This window comes from Dipodomys merriami, unplaced genomic scaffold, assembly GCF_024711535.1.
Source record: "Dipodomys merriami isolate MVZ:Mamm:240054 unplaced genomic scaffold, mDipMer1.0.p SCAF_8, whole genome shotgun sequence".
Classification (NCBI taxonomy): Eukaryota; Metazoa; Chordata; class Mammalia; order Rodentia; family Heteromyidae; genus Dipodomys; species Dipodomys merriami.
Genome location: NW_027206401.1, coordinates 20,120,258 through 20,138,104, shown reverse-complemented (window position 1 = coordinate 20,138,104; position 17,847 = coordinate 20,120,258). Strand labels below are relative to the sequence as shown.

Sequence of the window (17,847 nt, the reverse complement as noted above, 5' to 3'; positions counted from 1 at the left end):
CAGCAGTCTTCTACCGGAGGAAAAAGTGGGGAGAATTCTGGCAGTAAATCTCTGAGAGGTGCTGGGTCTGGGGTGGTAGTACTCCCCCACCCCTTCCCACCCCCAGTTCACTTACAAAGCCCAATGCCCTTTACTTTCTCTGGAGGGCTTGCTGCCCACGAAGGCAGGCCAGCCTGGCAAGTGTTTAATTATTTTCTAAGATCATTCTTTGTTGACATTTAAAACATGTGCTGGATTTTAACAGAAGGGAGAGAAAGAACCATGAAGCCAATTTAAAGAGAAAAGAAGTTAACTTACTGCTTCATTCCTGTGTTTCCAATACAGCCAGACCTCGCCATCATTCCACCTCGTTTCCTCTCAGTTTGACTTTCCACATTACTTTTTCTTAAATCTCAGTCTCTGAATTTATGGAAGTATGATTACTGCAGAGAAATGAGTGGCTTAAGTAGCTTGACTATGAATATGTACGCTATTCCATTTGAAGGACATTCAGTTACAAACATTAGTACTAATTTACCCATCTTCTTTATTTGTAAATGAGCAGAGAGGGGGGAAATAATCTTCATACACACACCCCCAAATCCAACTCCTCAGCCCCCACACACTTTAGAGTCTCCTATCCTGCTACCCCTACCTGCTGAGATTTTAGGCAAAGGCAAAACCAGGAGTTAAAGTTTCTTTTTTATTTGAAATCTCATCCAGAAACACTGGTTATTAATAAATATATCATAATTATCAAGAATATATAAAAAATAAAGACAGGTATTGTCTTTGAGGCCTTAACAAAATATTTCAAGCAAATGTTCAGGAAAATAAAAATGGCACTCCTTCCCAAACCACGAGAAATTTCAAAGCTGATAATAGAGAAAGCCAACCCGGCATGCAGGAGGATTACTGAGCAAATTGGGGGGTGGGGCGGGCTACTAGCGGGAGTCCAGAGTTTTGCAATCTTGGCTCCCATAACTGCCAGGAAATTTGGAATGAAGTTTGAAGGGGGTGGGGTGGGGGAGAAGCGCGTGTGCGTTGTGAGTGTGAGTCTTTGCACTCTGCCCCCTTTTCGTGTCATACAACCACAGACAGACATATGCAGTACTGGGAGAAATCACTAATAAATCCTTGTTACAAGGAAAATGGCACCACGGCCTGCACAACATGTTTAGACAAGATTCATTTAGAAGCGCGCATGCATTCGTTTGACCTACACTGCGTCGAAAGGAAACCCACACAGAAGGTGTCATGCCTTGGACCGGAGTTGAGATTCAAAACTTGGGTGTTAGAGTCCTCTCTCTCTCTCTCTCTCTCTCTCTCTCTCTCTCTCTCTCTCTCTCTCTCTCTCTCTCTCTCTCTCTCTCTCTCTCTCTCTCTCTCTCTCTCTCTCTCTGCATTGTCTCTAGAAAAACTAGAAGACAGAGACAATGATAATTGTATCCATCTCAAGGAAATATTTACATTTTCTTTGCACAAAAGGGTTGGCCATCTTTCCCCCCTACAAGATGAGGCTACAGAGCCAGAGAAAACCAACTCAACAGTTCCTTCTCAAGTTTCTAACTGCGCCGACCCCATCTTTTATACAACAAATGCAGTTTTGTCAAGAGCGTGCTGCAAGTGAGAAATACTGGCGCGGCATGGGAAAAGAAGCAGGCATGCAAAACACGACGTCGGGTTCCAGTCCCCTTCGCTACCACCGAGAAATCGCAGTTTGGTTTAGGTCCTTTGCCTCTAGGGCTGGGGTGGAGGTGTGGTGGGAGATTGGGGTGCCAAGGGGGATCGGAGATTTCTCAGGCCACCCTGGAGGCTCCCCGGGACTCCTCGCCCGCCCTCCCGCAGGCTGAGCGCGCAGCCTCCCGCGTCTCCTCCCGGCCCGGCACTGCAGCCCCTCCGCTACTCCGCCCTCATCCTCCTCCGCCGGGCCGGGCCCGAGGCTCACTTAAGCAAGTCCTTGGACTCGGCAGACAACCGGGCCATGTTGGCAGTGGAGAGAGCGGACAGGTGCGGCGGCGGTGGCATCTGGCAGATGGTGCAGGGACAGGGCAGCCCTGCCCAGTGCTGGAAGCCGCTGCCCAGCTGCAGCGCGGGCGGCGTGGAGGGCGCCTTGAGCAGGGAGTGGGGAGGCCGAATGGTGCCGATCGCGGGCAGCGAGGCCGCGGACAGCGGGGATGAGGCGTTGCCGGAGGAGAGCGCGCCGCCCAGGATGGGGTGCACCGGATGCACGGCGGCGTTGGCTGCGTGCGCCGGGTGGCCGGCCGAATGGCCCACGGTCCCGCAGTGGAAGGCAGAGTGGTGGCCCCCATAGATCTCGCCAACCAACCTCTTCATCTCCTCCAGGGAGCTCGTGAGCATGAGGATGTAGTTTCTGGCTAGTAGGAGAGTGGCGATCTTGGAGAGCTTGCGCACCGAGGGCCCGTGCGCGTAAGGCATGACCTCGCGCAGTCCGTCCATGGCGAGGTTCAGGTCGTGCATCCTCTTGCGTTCGCGTCCGTTGATCTTCAGCCTCAACTGCTGTAGGTCCTGCTCCGACAGCTGCTTCTTGATTTTGTACTTGCTGCTCTCTCCCGCGCCTTTGGCGCCGGCTCGAGAGAGGCTCTCCCCGGGCATCTTCTGCCCCAGGTCGCCCTGGGTGGACGACACCGAGTTGAGACGGCTCTCCTGGTGATGGTGGTGGCGGTGGTGGCGTTCTCTCAGGTACACCTCATCCATGTCCGGAGATGAAGCTCTGCTGGAGACAGAGCTCGAATCAGAATTCATTTTATGACAGGGGGATGCGGCCCTACTGTGTGGGAGGGGGAGGCTTTAGGCGGGAAATGAAAGCGAATCCTGAAGTCAACAACAACAACAACGACAAACAACAAAAACGAAAATCCGCACAGCCCAGCAGCCCACTTCTCAGTGGTTAAGACTTGAAAAGAAAAGTCAAGGCTCTGCCTCGCCCCGCCTCTCGCCCTCCCCGCTCCTCTCTATCAGCTTAGGCTGGTGTGTGCTTGAACTAACCTCATGCTGAAAAAGAGGGGCTTTTATAGAGCTGCGACGGAGAAAAGAAACAAAAGGAGCCCTCCTATCTATCCTGGGCTGGTTAGGATGACGTGCTATCATTCAAGGCGGTGCGCTTTGCTGTCCTATTTAGCAAGGATTCCTATTCATATTCATTGTTGGGGCCGCCCTGGGACACCTCTGCTCACAACCGCCAGGAGCCCCCAGGGCACAAACCTTCTGATTGACACACTCACCGCTCCAGCTCCCGAGTTCCTGGGTCCCCCCCCCATGACCGTCCCACCCAACTCTCCTCCCCAGTTTTCCTAACCAAATCTTACACGCGAGGAACCAAAGGAAGGAAAGAAAAGGCAGCCAGGAGGTTGTCTCAGCTTCCTCTGGGTTTAGACGGAGGATCTGAACATTCTTTCCCCTTCCTTCCGTAGCTGCTTCCAAGTTTAGGGAAAGGTAGGGAGAAAAGGGAGGGGGGGTCTCCAAAGGAAAGGTCTGAGGGGTTGAGACGCACACGCAGGGCAGGTTCGCTGGCGGCGGCTGGGACGGGAGTGTGTACCAAAGTTCGCTGTCGGGAGTTTTTAATCATTAAGTCTCATTTTTCTAAACATCCCGTTAATGTGGTTTAGTGAGTCCTGGAGAGGTTTCAAAAGGCGTTCAGTTTGCCCCCTCACACTAGTGTGAAAAGTCTTATAGTCTCTCTTAAATTTAGAAAAAATAGATGATTGTTGAAAGAATTTCAGTAATTTTTAAAAATCATTCTCTAACTTCTTCGATTTGGAACCGAGGAGAGAAAATGTTACAAGAAAAGCAACCTGAGGAATCTTAAGGAAACGGAATGGGAGGACTTAAGAGATTGGAATGGTTCCCAGAGCTTAGGAGAGATCATTTAGGCTTAAGATTCCTGCATCCCGGCGCTAGTCAGGCTGGACAAATGCTGGCACCTGAAACTCCGCAGATCGCGGTGCGGTGCGGTGCCGGTGCCTTGTGGTGTATGGTGCGGTGCGCAGCGCACCAGGAGCGAAGATAGCCCCATCAGCCCCGACGCGGGTAGGTTCCACAGGCCTGCTGGGGCCAAAGGAGGCAGGAGCTCAGGGTCAAATAAGGAGGTGTGTGTGTGTGTGTGTGTGTGTGTGTGTGTGTGTGTGTGTGTGTGTGTGTGTGTGTGTGTGTGTGTGTGTGTAAGAACTGTGGGGGGGGCCCATTGTGCATTCTCAGAGCGAGCAGAGTGATTTCTGTGGCTAAAGAAGAGACCAGGAGTCTAGAGCATTTAGTGCCAGTGAAGGCCATGCTAGACACAGATTTCCTTCCCTCCTGTAGTGCTTTAGTCTACCAAAACTTCATAGATATAGATAGTTACAGATATAGATATAGACATATAGGTATATGTGAAGCCTTAAGGGAGAAATCTTCTGAAGGAAAAGAGGCCTGGGTTTGACTTCTACAGAACTGGGGACTCCATTGCCAATCTTTCTGGGCTCAGAAGAGCAGGGGACAGGCGCTAGGTTGTGGCAATGTCTCCATGGAAAGCCAAAGCCAATGAATCCCAGGACCTGTGCAGTTAGGACCCTGTTCCCCACGGTCCTTTCACACACAGTCTCTGGAAGAAGGCTGCCCAGGTGTGGCATTTACACAAGGCGAAACTGTCCTCTTTGACACACACGCTGTGGAAGCAGCCTCAGGGCTGCCAGCCAGTTGGGGAGAGGCAACATTGGAGTGATTTGCTTTTTGACACTGAACTTTGCCAACAAGAAGAAGAAGGGTCAACTGTCCCCTCTGAATGCCGAGGTCTTCCACCTCTACCTTGGTGCAGGAAAGCACCTGGAACAATCCAAGAGATTCTGATAGTGTGGGTCGACAGTTCCAGCTGTCCAAACACATTTAGAGTTGGTGAGCAAGAAGAACATTTTTCTGTTCACCAAACTCATCCATTTTTGCTAAGATAGGGGCAAGGGCTTTCAGAACACCTGCAGTCCCAGTGATGGAGGGAAGCCAGGGGAAATCAGTTATTTTCTCTCACAGCCCTAGGCAGCTTGGATGATCAAGAGGCAAAGTACTCTACTGGAGAAAAAGTGGGCTTCCGCCCTGGCCAGTCAGGGCAACATCCTCTGTAGCCACCATCCTGAACGTTGAGAATCCTTATGCCTTCCTTCAGCCTCACACCGTCAGTAGCAAAGTCTAGTTGGAGCAGGGAGTTATAAATCCAGAACTGCAAACCGTAAGTGTTTTTTAAAAAGTTCCAGTGTTTTCAGTGACCAATGTAAAGTTTAAAATGTCAAGTTTATTTAGGGTGGTAAGAGAAATAAAGGGAAGGAGAGGAAAGCACACCTGGAGTCCTTGTGGCCGGGAGAAGGGACAATGGTCACAACCACCACGGACTTGAGCTGCCCTGGGCCAAAAAGGTCACCTGGAAGCCTCTGCTTAAGGTGATGGAGACTGTTCTCCAAACTTCTCCCCAGCTTAGAGTTTTTGCTCCAGGTATACAATGGCGCCTAAACTGGGATATGGGCTGTGTCCAGCCCAGGACCCACTAGTTTCCAGGCTAGTATGGCACATGCTTTCTGCTGCCCTGCCCCTCCCCGGTTTATTGAAAGTGGTAATGTGTGAATTAGTGTGTCTCAGCCACGCAGCACCTTTGGTGAGGACTTTTACGATTCCTGGAACCATTGGAAGGATTAACAAGTAGAAGAGGAACGAGGGACTAAAGGCGCCCCGATTTAGTTGGCCTTGAAGTGGGTTAGTACTTGCTAATGCCCACAGGTACCTTGTCTGCGCCACTGCCCACCGGGGCTGTTTTGGGACGGGAAAGCCAGTGCCCCGACAAGGCTACAGCGGCCCCAAAAAGGGTGGCCACCAGAGATGCACCGTGACTTTGGCCGTAGCCGAAGGTCATATCCGGAGGGCTCAGACAGACCCTGGACTGCAGAAGAGAAGCCACCCAGCCCCGGCGCAGGGGTCCCAGGTCCTCGGGCTGGGGAGGTCTGGAGAGAGGGGCATGTGGAATGGGGGTCCTTTGCAACAGGTGCATCCCAAGGCTGCTTCTGTTCCCAGCCTGTCCAGGCTTTGGAACGGGTCTGGGAGTTGCCCAGCCTTCCTAGAACCCCTGAGAGGCGCAGAAGGCAGCGGTGGGGGAGAGGTATGTGCGTTGAGGGGAAAGGTGGCCATTTAGGAAGATTGCCCAGCTGTCCCTGAGCGGCCAGGGCACACAGCCGTAGCCTCTGTAGGTGGGCAGCTCTCGGGGGACCACAAGCTTCAGAGGCTGCTCAGCGCTTTCCAGCCCCTCCCTCTGCCTCCTCCCCCTCCCCTTCACCAGCGAGGGTCCCTTACCTGCTCTCCAAGCTGAGCTATTTAGAGCCCAGCGCCGGCTTCTCAGCAGCTCCAACAACCCAGTCCCTCACCAGCATCTGTCCGCTGTGCCCGAAGCTGCGCTGATTTTTGCAACAGGAGCAAACCACCCACCCCGCCTCCACCCCTCAAGAGTCCAGCCACAAATGTGGTTACTGCTGACCTGCCTGCGGGGGGCGGGAGAGAGAGCAGGGCGCTCCACCGCCCTCCTCCAGGGGCTCCTTTAGCTCTGCAAGCTGCCAACTTGACCAACGGAAACTGACTGGGAACGGAAGGCTGCGGGGGTGGGGGGGGTGCTCTGCCTTTTAACCCCGTTTGCAGAACAAAACCAAAAGAAAAAGGGAAAGCCCAATATTTTCAAGTATGTCCTCTCCTGCGCAAACAAGAAATAGCCTAAAAATCAGTTGAGCACCCGGAGAAACTATTCCAAGTATTTTCTTTAATGAAGGAAAGCAGTGATAGGGGCCCCCAGGTCATGCGGACTTTGAAGGCGGATGCAAAAAGTCGGTACAACATAAATTCATTAATTAAATTAAAATAACACATTTAAACAATTGAAATCAAGGTTGGATGGGAATGATCTCTTCTGGCAGCCACGTTTCCAGGTTGATGATGGGAGTTTTGCTTTCAAGGAGAGCAAAATTCAGAGATCGGAAAAGGGAGGGGGGCAGAGAGAGAGAGAGAGAGAGAGAGAGAGAGAGAGAGAGAGAGAGAGAGATGCAAGCAATTACATAGGTGTGTTGCTGCGTCGGTATAGATTGACTAAAGCCTTTCAAATGTCCGGGCTGTCTTCATATTTTAAATATATTGAGAACGTCCTGATCTGCCCAGTTTTCTCCCTCATCTTGTTGGACATACAATTTCAATAAGGGAAAAAAGAAACTACACATTGACGGATGGCAAAAATTTTATGAGCCAGTAGCAACTGCTCTTCCAAATGTTGGATGTGAAATTAGCAAGTATAAGGAAGCCCCAGAATAGCACAAAACGATGAAGCGCTAATTACGTGAATGTATAGACTAGTGCATATACTGGCAGGATTAAAGTTCGATTTTTTTAATGATGCACAAGCAGCAAGTCTGGCTAGAATTTACAGGTTCATTATAATTATTTAAAGACTCACTAAAAACAAAGGATATACGAACTTCTTGCCTTTTTTAAATAGGATTTTGTTCAATTAGTGAATATACTTCAGTATTTTTTCTGCTTTCTTTCTGGTAACATCTGTTCCATTATCAATACCTCAGCTGAGGGTTTCCTTCCTCTAGAAAAACGCATATAAATTAAAAACATTTTCACAAGATTGGAAAGTTTAGATTGATTTAAATATTACTAGTGATCAATCATGGAAATTGGTGATTATATTAAAATTTGCATTCTTATGTACACATTCTTGGCATGTGCTCTGATACTGTGGATTTGTAATTATACTACTACTTTAAGAACTATCAATCCAATGATTTCTTGTTATTAACTTGTTTCACGAATTTGTAGTTACAGACACTGTAAGATTTGATATCTTAATGTAAAGACAGTGCAGAATATTAAATTCTGCCTTTTGTTTTAGAGAGTTAGTGGCTCTCCTCTTTGGCACATTCTAATAGATAATTAAATTAAACATATTTCTATATTCTTTGCTGAAGTGCCTGAGGAAGTTAGCTTTATATTAGGAACAATTATCTCATTCAGCAGTGGTATTTTTCATTTCTGTTCATGATATCTATATCTAAACATATTGATAGAAACAAATAGATATCCTAAAGATATGAGTCCATTTATAGACAGCAGAAACTTAAAGAGGTATCTACATTTGTGTCAGCAATATTTTATGGTGGCCTTTAATTATGGGTACTTAGACTTACGAGTTCTGAAACTTACATGTATAATTAAATGATGACAAATATATTTTAAAAAAGTTGATGGGCAGTCTGAATTTTAAATTAAAATAAATATTTTTTTCAAATCCTATCTAATTAAGATAAGAAGCACTAAGTTATGCTCCTATTTGTGAGAGTGGATTTGACATGTTCTTACATTGGCTTGACTCCTAGTAAGTATAAATTTACAAACAATATTTTTGAAAAATTATAATTAAGGATCTTGATACTGAATCTTCAGAAGTCAGAATGAGAGTTTTCTCAAAGATCAATTTTTAAATAGCCGATTAATCTTATACAAAATCTATGATGTAGACCTGGCAGAGTTCGGTTTATGATTTGCAGCAACAAAGAAAAAAAAGTAATCCATGGGTTTTTCCTCATTATTTTATTGAGTTCTGTTGGTTTCTCTCATTAGCCTGTTGAGTTTTTCTATGATTCTTTTGTTTGCATAATAATATCATCTGAAGGTAAAGCATATAAACCCAAGTTATCATCATTTACAATGCTGGCTGAATTTTCAGCCTTAATTTTATTTTACATTATAATATATAGCAGTTACCCAGGTAGGTCAAGGTTTATTTATTTATTTTTTGGGTTTTTTTGGAGGGGAGGCTGTTTTTGGTGTTTTTTGGTGTGTGTGTGTGCTAAGCCTGTTCTGGGGCTTTAACTCAGGACCTGGATTCTGTCTCTGAACTTCTTTGCTTAAGGCTAGTACTCTAATACTTGAGCCACAACTCCAATTCTGGCTTTTTGGTAGTTACTGGAGGTAAGAGTCTCACAGACTTGCTGGCCCAGGCAAGTTTTGAACTACAGTCCTCAGATCACAACCTCCTGAGTAGTTAGGATTACTGGTGTGAGCCACATGTACCTGGCATTAAGTCAAGTTTTAAGACATGTTGCTCTTTTATTTTATGGGGCAAGGGAAGATGTGAGGAGAAAGGATGGAGGATAGAAACAGTTTATCATTCAAAATTTCTACTTATGTATTATTCTATATTTTACTTGTGTAGCAGGCTGAATCTCCTATTTAAATAACTAAAATTACGTTCTCAAGAATGCTATTTAGGAACTGATAGTAAAACCTCTTATGTTAATAACATAAAGATGATAATGGAAATTATTATCATTCCATAATTACTTAAGGTATTGATGAAAGAAAGTTAATAATTTTCTGGTCTTATTCTTTATTACTTTGAATATGTAATAATAGAAATATCAGAATATTTGACAATCTATATCCACAGAAATATTTCAAATTTGATACTTTAAAGGAACTTTTGGCTTCTTTCTCTCTCCTTCTCTTCTCTCTTTTCTATGGCAAATATAGTAAATATTGTAGATAAATTAAACTTTATAATGTCGGAGAGAAGGAAGAGATGGTGTATATAGAAAATTCTATGTATTGCTCTTCCAGTAATGATGCATACATAAATTTAATCTTATCCATAGGTGTATGTAATGAAGTCACTCTGTATTCTCACATAAGTTCTTAGTTTTCTTTATTACTGGTTTCAACTGATACTGAATCAGGACAACTCAAGTAGCCCAATTGTTCAACATGTAACTAACCACACCTGAAAAAAAAATATTTTATTTTCACCTGCTTGACATGGATCTCTGAGTCTATTTTTATATTCTTTCCAGGTTTAAAATTATTTTCCTCTGGTAAAAGCTTTTATGGGTGTGATTTATTTGTGCACAAAAGTAAATCAGGTATAATAATTTTTTTTTGAACTCTGGGCCTGGGCACTGTCCCTCAGCTCTTCAGCTCAAGGCTAGTGCTCTACCACTTGAGCCACTGCACCACTTTTGGCTTTTTTTTTTTTTTCCTATTTATGAGGGCCTCATGCATGCAAGGCAAGCACTTACCACTGAGCCACTTCCCAGCCCCTGTGGAAGGCTCTTGATTTCTGCTTCAGCTTATGGCATGTTCTGGATCTGTTCAGGTAAAGAGGAGTTTATTTGATTCACAGTGCAGGCTCAGGGGTGAGGGCTACCCCTTGGCTTCAGCACCTGATGGTGAATAGATATCTCAGGCAAAGGTATCTGAGCAAGCAGTCACATCTTGAGCAGGCAACAGAGTGAGAGAGGCCAGGCTGGCTCCCTAAAACTCTGACCTGAGAACTTCTAAGGGCTCACTGGAAGACTACCATAAACCCCCATGGACTTAAGGACCTCCCAGTGGGCCCTGCCTCTTCATCAGGTGCTCCTTCCTCCACTGCTCATGCCTGTCATCCTAGCTACTCAGGAGGCTGAGATCTGAGGATCACAATTTAAAGCCAGCCTGGAAAGGAAGTGAGACTCTTATCTCCAATTGACCACCAGAAAACCAGAAGTCGTGCAGTGGCTCAAGGGGTAGAGCACTCTCCTTGAGCTGAAGAGCTCAGGGACAATGCCCAGGCTCAGAGTTCAAGCCCCATGACCAAAAACAACAAAACAAAAGCAAAAAACAAAAACAAAAACAAAAAAATCCCCATCAACCTGGGGACGGAGCCTCCAGTCTCATGGGCCTTTGGGGGATATTCCAATTATCTTCAAAGAAAGTAGGCGGATGTGCATAGGTGTCAGCCAAATTATTTAAAATAAACATACAAACATGCATGGGCCCGTGAGGCAAGTATATTATAAACAAAGAATTACAGTTAATTTAATTATTTGCTCCCATGGCCTCCAAACAAACAGCAAAACAAAATAATAAACAAGTGCAGCTTGTTTGTCCCAATTAAGAATATGCAAATGAATAGTCACAACCCTCATGGAATGGAACTCATCCCTTCAATTTCCATCCACTTGCCTTGCAGGGAATCCTCTAGTGGTGAGTTTGCTTGCTCCCCTCAGATCTTGTTCACCCATTCCATGCTTTTGAGTAGTTTGTTCTCCTGTGCATGCTTTTTCCTTGTTCTCATGTCCTTAAATTCTAAATTCTGAAATTCTACTGCAAGATACCTTCTCCAATGACTTTACATTCCTACAGCACTTAACTTCTTTGCCACAAAATCTACTTCACAATAAGACGTATTTGTTGCGTTAGTATTAATTGATATATACATACATTGCATTGTAATTTTTTTGTATTGAGTGGCATAATTTATATCTGTTAAACTAATATGACTTTAGGGAGGATACATATAGATAAATACATTCCTATAATATTAGAGCACTATAATTTCTATAATTCTAGGTTTTATATAATTCTAGATTCTATATAATTCTAAATTCGATGTAATTCCAGATGGCTATGATTCTAGGTATAGTTACTAGAAATTTTGGGCAAAGAAATTAAGGAAGACTTCAAAGAACATCTCAGATAGATCTTGAAAGATAGGTTGCATCTGTAAAGATAAAAATGTCAGAAAGTGGCATTTGGTTAAAAAAACAAAACAAAGTAAAAGAAAAAACATGAGAATTTTACTAGTCATTTACTATGTGCTAGAGTTATCTTGAATTTCTCAGAATTTGCATCAGTGACATTTGATTTAATTGGCTATAAACACAGCACAATCTTAAAGAGAAATGCTTTTTTTCAAAAATGTAAGTTTTTTTAAAGATAAAAGTTTTAGCCAGGAATCTATGGATCATACCTGTAATCTAATCCTAGCTATTCATGAGGCTGAGATCTGAGGATGGTGGTTCAAAGCCAGCCCAAACAGAAAAGTCCTCAATATTCTTTATCTCCAGTTAACCATCACAGACATACACAGACACACACAGACACACACACAGACACAGACACAGACACACACACACACACACACACACACACACACACACACACACACACACACACACACACACACACACAGAAGCAAAGCTGTGGCTCAAGCAGTAGAGTGCTAGTCTTGAGCTGATAAATCTCAGGGACAGCACCCAGGCCCAGAGTTCCAGCCCAGGACAGGCAAAAAAAAAAAAAAAAAGGTTTTCTAGCTGGACATCAGTGGTTTGTGCCTATAACCCTAGCTACTCGGGAGACTGAGATCTGAATATTGCCAGCCAGGGCAGGAAAGTCCATGAGACTCTATCTCCAATTAATCAAAGAAAAAGCCAGAAGTGTGCTGAGGCTCAAATGGTAGAGCCTTGAGCAAAAGGAGCTCAGGATAGCGCCCAAGCCCAGAGTTCAAGCTTCAAGACTGGCCAAAAAATAAAAATAAAAAGGTTTTCTTTTACTTAACAATTTGGAAGCATGCTAATGGAAAAAGAAAAAGCACAAGACTCTTAAAAACAGCTCAACTTTAGAATGCCTTCAAAAACCTGACTACTCTCAGCTTATCCTTTTTAGGTGTTTGTGGGTCAGAAGGCTGGTAGGTATTCATGTCTGCCTTTCCAGGAAGTATGATAGAGAAAAAAGATGAAGCGGACAAAGTCACACACAGATGTAAGAGAATTCAGTGTTGGCAATAGGCTTGGGTACTGAAAGGAGGAAATTGCCTGCTGAGGTGAAGACCAGGCCCCAAGAATGAGACTGCCTCTAAGATGCTGCTACTGCTGAGATGGCAAATGGAGTCCTAAGTTCAAAAATGCAGATATTATGTGATCTAAAAGTCAGGAAGTTGCAGGAAAAAGAAGTGGCTATCAGTGACTCTTAAGGACCAAAAGCAGGGGCTGGGAAGGTGGCTCAGTGGTAGAGCACTTGCCTTGCATGCCTGAGGCCCTGGGTTTGATTCCTCAGCACCACATAAGCAAAAAGAAAAAAGCCAGACATGGTGCTGTGGCTCAAGTGGTAGAGCGCTAGCCTTGAGCTGAAGAGCTGAGGGACAGTGCCCAGGCCCAGAGTTCAGGCCTGGACCGGACCCAAAAAAAAAAAAGAACCAAAAGCAGGAGGAGGTTGTGAAGACAGTGTGACATTTTGCTGACATGGCTGCCCAAGAGATAAACATTTTATCTATCTATTCCTTTATTTTTTAATTTTTGTTGGTATGGGGTTTAAACTCAGGGCTTGGGCACTAAGATTTCTTTGCTCAAGGCTAGTGTTCTACTTTGATCCACAGCGCCACTTCTAGTTTTTCTAATGTTCCATTGGAGATAAGAGTCTCTCAGACTTTCCTGACTGGCCTGGCCTTGACCCATGATCCTCAGATCTCAGCCTCCTGAGTAGCTAGGATCAATGGTGTGAGCCAGCAGTGCCCATCGAAATAAACATTTCAAAGGAAGTAGGGAAACAATATCTGATTCAATTTTACTTCCCAAATATTTCACGAATGCATCTAATAAAGGATTTCAATTTGTGCCTACTTGTAAGCTAATTGATATTTAACTTTTATTCTGTCTAATTAGAGAAAGGATAGAATTTGAAAAAGTCAACATATAATGTCTACTACAAGTCACTCTGTCAATTACATAACAAACATCTCCTCCTTCCCCAAGCTGAGCTTCTGAATAGCAACTATTCATAACAAAAAACATATTCACGGGGCTGGGAAGGTGGCTCAGTGGTAGAGTGCTTGCCTTGCATGTGTTTGATTCTTCAGCACCACATAAGCAGAAAAAGCCGGAAGTGGCGCTCTGGCTCAAGTGGTAGGGAGCTAGCCTTGAGCTGAAGAGCTGAGGGACAGCACCCAGGCCCAGAGTTCAGGCTCCACAACCACAGACACACACACACACACACACACACACACACACACACACACACACACACACAAACCAACAACAACAAAAAAACCAAAGACAAAAAAAAATTCATGCCCAACACAATGCAAATACTACTCATACAAATGAGAGAATAACAACAAAAATACCTAATTCCTTTCCTCCAGGAGAAACATCCCAAATATGTACCATTTGTTGTATCTATCACTTGGTAAACAGATGAAATTAAATTTTGTTTTATCTTGTTTTGTCTAGTGATAGTCCTGGGGCTATAAGAAAGCAACCGTAAGAAACAATTTCAGTATTTCAACAACTGTCTTTCAGATATTGAGTATGATTCTACACTTCCTGTACTTGGGCATTATGCCCAAACTCCACCCCTTCACCTAAAAGTAGGAACAGATCAAGCCTCTGCTTCAAGCCAATGTTGACAAGCATGTTTTGTTGTTGCTCTGTGCCAATTGAGGTAGGAATATTTTGCAAGGGAGATCATGAAGGAATAAAGGCTTGTATATAAAATCATAAATTGGGGGTTTGGGATTGGATTCCAAAACGACATTAGTAGAAAAGTGTGAAATCAAATTGAAGTCTATAACCTGAAAATATAGTACTTACTGGGCTTAGTGGTACACCTCTATAGTCTCCATTTCTTGGGAGACTGAGATAGAAAGCTCGCATAAGTGAATTCACCCTGAATCAACAATGAGACCTCCATCATAAAAAGAAAAGGCCTATTATAACTCTTATTTCCTACATGGACAGCAGGAAATTTTCTCTTTTTCTTTTTCTCCTTACTTTCTTTCTGTTATACTAAAATAAATCCTTACTGAAGCTTAAAAAAAATTGATACAGGTTACACTTTTCTGCATGATGGTTCAGTAAACAAAAGCAATCCTAAGAAGGCAAACACTGAATGATTCCACTTCTGTGAGCTACTGAAGTAGTGAGACCCATGGGGACTAAGTAGAATATGAGGTAGGAATAATAAAGAGTAATAATAAATAAAATAAAAAATAAAATCATAAGTCACATCTTGTAGAGGAACTTGTTAGAAACATGTGCCATTTGGCATACTAGCTAAAAAACCATCCAAAGGCAAGAAGTTGGTGATTGTGGAGCCTGGGAGCAGGGCTATTTGTTTCCCCAGATTAGAGGCCTTGGTATGTTGGACTGGATTAAACCAGAAGAGGAATCTGTTTATCCCCTCGGCTTTAAACAGCAATAAAAAGCACTGTTCCTCTCTTGAAGGTGCTCAAATGCAAAGCAAGTTCCCCGTTCCTTTTCTCTCTCTTGGTGGCATTTGAAAGTGTAAAGCTTTGAATACCAATTGCTTGAACTGGACATATGTGAACCTCTTCTAATCCTACTAATCCTGTCCCCAAGTGCTTCTTTGTATGTAGAGACAGCACACATAGATCTAAGTAAAAGTGCCTATAATCCTGGAAATGTGGAAAAATGTCCCAGTGTGAGAGATGACAGAGGCAGAGCTCCCTGGCAGAGGGACCCACTGAAGAAACTATTGTATGGGTTCAAGGAAAGAAAGAGGGGGGCACTGAGGCCCAAGAGAAGATATGAAGAAGCCCTCTCACCTTTCCTGAGCTCCTGGGAGGAGTGCAAACCCACCCAGCTGGAGTCCTCCCTTGCACACAGCATTGGTGTGGTGCACTTGAGTAAACTCAGCTCTGAGAGAGTTTCCAAAGGCTGGGAAATTCCCCCAGCGGCTGCTTTCAGAGCAATGGGCCCAGCAGGCCAACCCCCCCACCCCCGGCCGGGCACCCCCTCCCCCCACCTGAGGGCTTCATTATGCACCAGAAATTTTTTTTTTTTAAATCAGGCCACAGGCTGTCGCCATATTTCTGAGCGGTTGCTTCCAATCAGACAGGACAGGAAGTTTGATTGAAAACCCAAGAAAGAGACAAACCATACAGACTCCACCCTGTCAAGATTTTTAATTTAGAAGCGGGAGACATCACAGCCAGCTTCTAAGTGACTGTTTTTGCTGGGTGCTCTCCTGATTCTCTTCTGACCATCAATTGTCAGAAGAGGCATCCCAGCATTTGAACTTTCTAAAGGGAAGCTGAGCCCCTCCACCTCAAGCATGCATGAATCTATTTGTGCATAAATAACTTTTGCAAACAATCGCTTTTAAAGTCTGTGGATAAAAAAATAAAATAAATAAAGTCTGTGGAATATTTACTGACTGATTTTTAAACTGTGCTATCTGGGGAGAACGCTGATGATCAATAAGAATGTCACTTCACAAAAGGTGAGTGACATTTCTAAGTTTGCTAGACTTGTGAGAAAGATGGGGTTGACATTGCGATTTCTTCTTGATACCAAAACTGTAATAATTCGAGTAAATAAACTCATTTATCTGAATGGTTACTTTTTCTTTTTGTAAATTTCAACCCCAAGTAGTCTGAATAGTCTGAAATATTTTAAAAAGAACCAGCAGCATAACAGTCCACACAGGTAGTTACCACAATTGAAAGCTGTGTCATAAAGTGGAACTCAAACATTTTTTTTCTATTTTTCATTCATTTTTGTTGTTGTTCACTAGATTATTATTATTATTATTATTATTATTATTATTATTATTATTATTATTATTATTTTGGTTGGTTGTGGGGCTTGAACTCTGGGCTTGGGCGCTGTCCCTGTGTTCTTCAGCTCAAGGCGAGTGCTCTACCGCTTGAGCCACAGCACCACTTCCAGATTTCTAGTGGTTTATTGGAGATAAGAGTCTCACAGACTTTCCTGCCCGGGCTGGCTTTGAACCAGAATCCTCAGATCTGAGGCTCCTGAGTAGCTAGGATTACAGGCGTGAGCTGAGCCCGGCTCTCACTAGATATTTTTAAAAGCAGCCAGATGCCATGGGACCTATGCTTCTTTGGGCCTGGCTTACTTCACTTAATATAATTTTTTCCAAACCTTTCCATTTCCTAACAAATGGGGAAATGTCATTCTTTCTGATGGAGGCATAGAATTCCATTGTGTATATATACCACATTTTCTTGATCCATTCATCTACTGAGGGGCATCTGGGTTGGTTCCATATCTTAGCTATGGTAAATAATGCTGCAATAAACATAGTTGTGCTGGTAGCTTTAGTGTGGTCTTGTTTGTAAACATTTGGGTAAATGCCCAAAAGTGGGATTGCTGGATCATAGGGGAGATCTATGTGAAGTCTTCTGAGGAACCCCTTATTTGCAATATCTAGTATAGGTATGAGTCAAGCGGAAAAGGTCAGATAATGTGATGTTAGGAAAATGAACCCTTAAATATGTATTTTAATGTTTTCGTTTCTTTCATGCATGTGTTTCTAACGCATTTATAAGATTATTTCTTTGTTGCTTTGTATGTCCCTCCCCCACAGTGTAACCCCCGCTTTCACTATATTTGATGTCAGTATAACATGTGGAGGAGATGGGGACAAACAAGTCGTTTAAGGATTCAGGTGGACCTGTTGCAACAATGAGAAGTACAAAATGTCATGTCAAAACCAGCTTTACAATGTCGGTGTGGGGGGGGGGGGAGGGGGGTATAATTGGGTGGGGGGAGGGGGGTAAAATTGGGTGGGGGGAGGGGGGAGGCGGGGAAGGGAAGTGAAGGGTAAACAAAGGAGGAGGCTGCAATGCTTGGTAAGAAATGTATGCATTATCCTGCCCATGTAATTGTAGCCCCCCTGTACAGTATGTTCTCAAATAAAATAAAATACAATTAAAAAAAAAAAAAAAAAAGCAGCCAGATGCTATTCAGGAGAGAAAGGAAGAGAGAGCACAAGGGCGAGCGACAGAGGGGCGGGATGGGCGGGGAACATCGTATAGTCAGTCCATGGAGATGCTACTATACCCCTCCTTATACAACTAATGCATGCTAAAAATCTTGAAGGAAAAAGGAAAAATTTCAGCCAAGCATTGTGGCACATGCCTGTGGTACCAGTTACTCAGGACACTGAGGCAGGAGGATGTTAAGATTGAGTCTCCCCTTGGCAAAGTGAGGGAGAGCTCTATCTCAAATGCAAATTTAGAAAAAAGGGGGACTGAAAACTGGGGAGGGG

At 44.0% G+C, this 17,847-nt stretch overlaps 1 protein-coding gene across 1 annotated transcript; it reads right to left on the bottom strand.

Moving 5' to 3' along the window:
- Positions 1–1,923: 1,923 nt before the first annotated feature.
- Positions 1,924–2,745, bottom strand: Olig3 (oligodendrocyte transcription factor 3). The gene has a single exon (XM_070010617.1). The coding sequence runs from the start codon at positions 2,743–2,745 to the stop codon at positions 1,924–1,926; it is 822 nt and encodes a 273-aa protein (XP_069866718.1).
- Between the last annotated feature and the right edge of the window lie 15,102 nt (positions 2,746–17,847).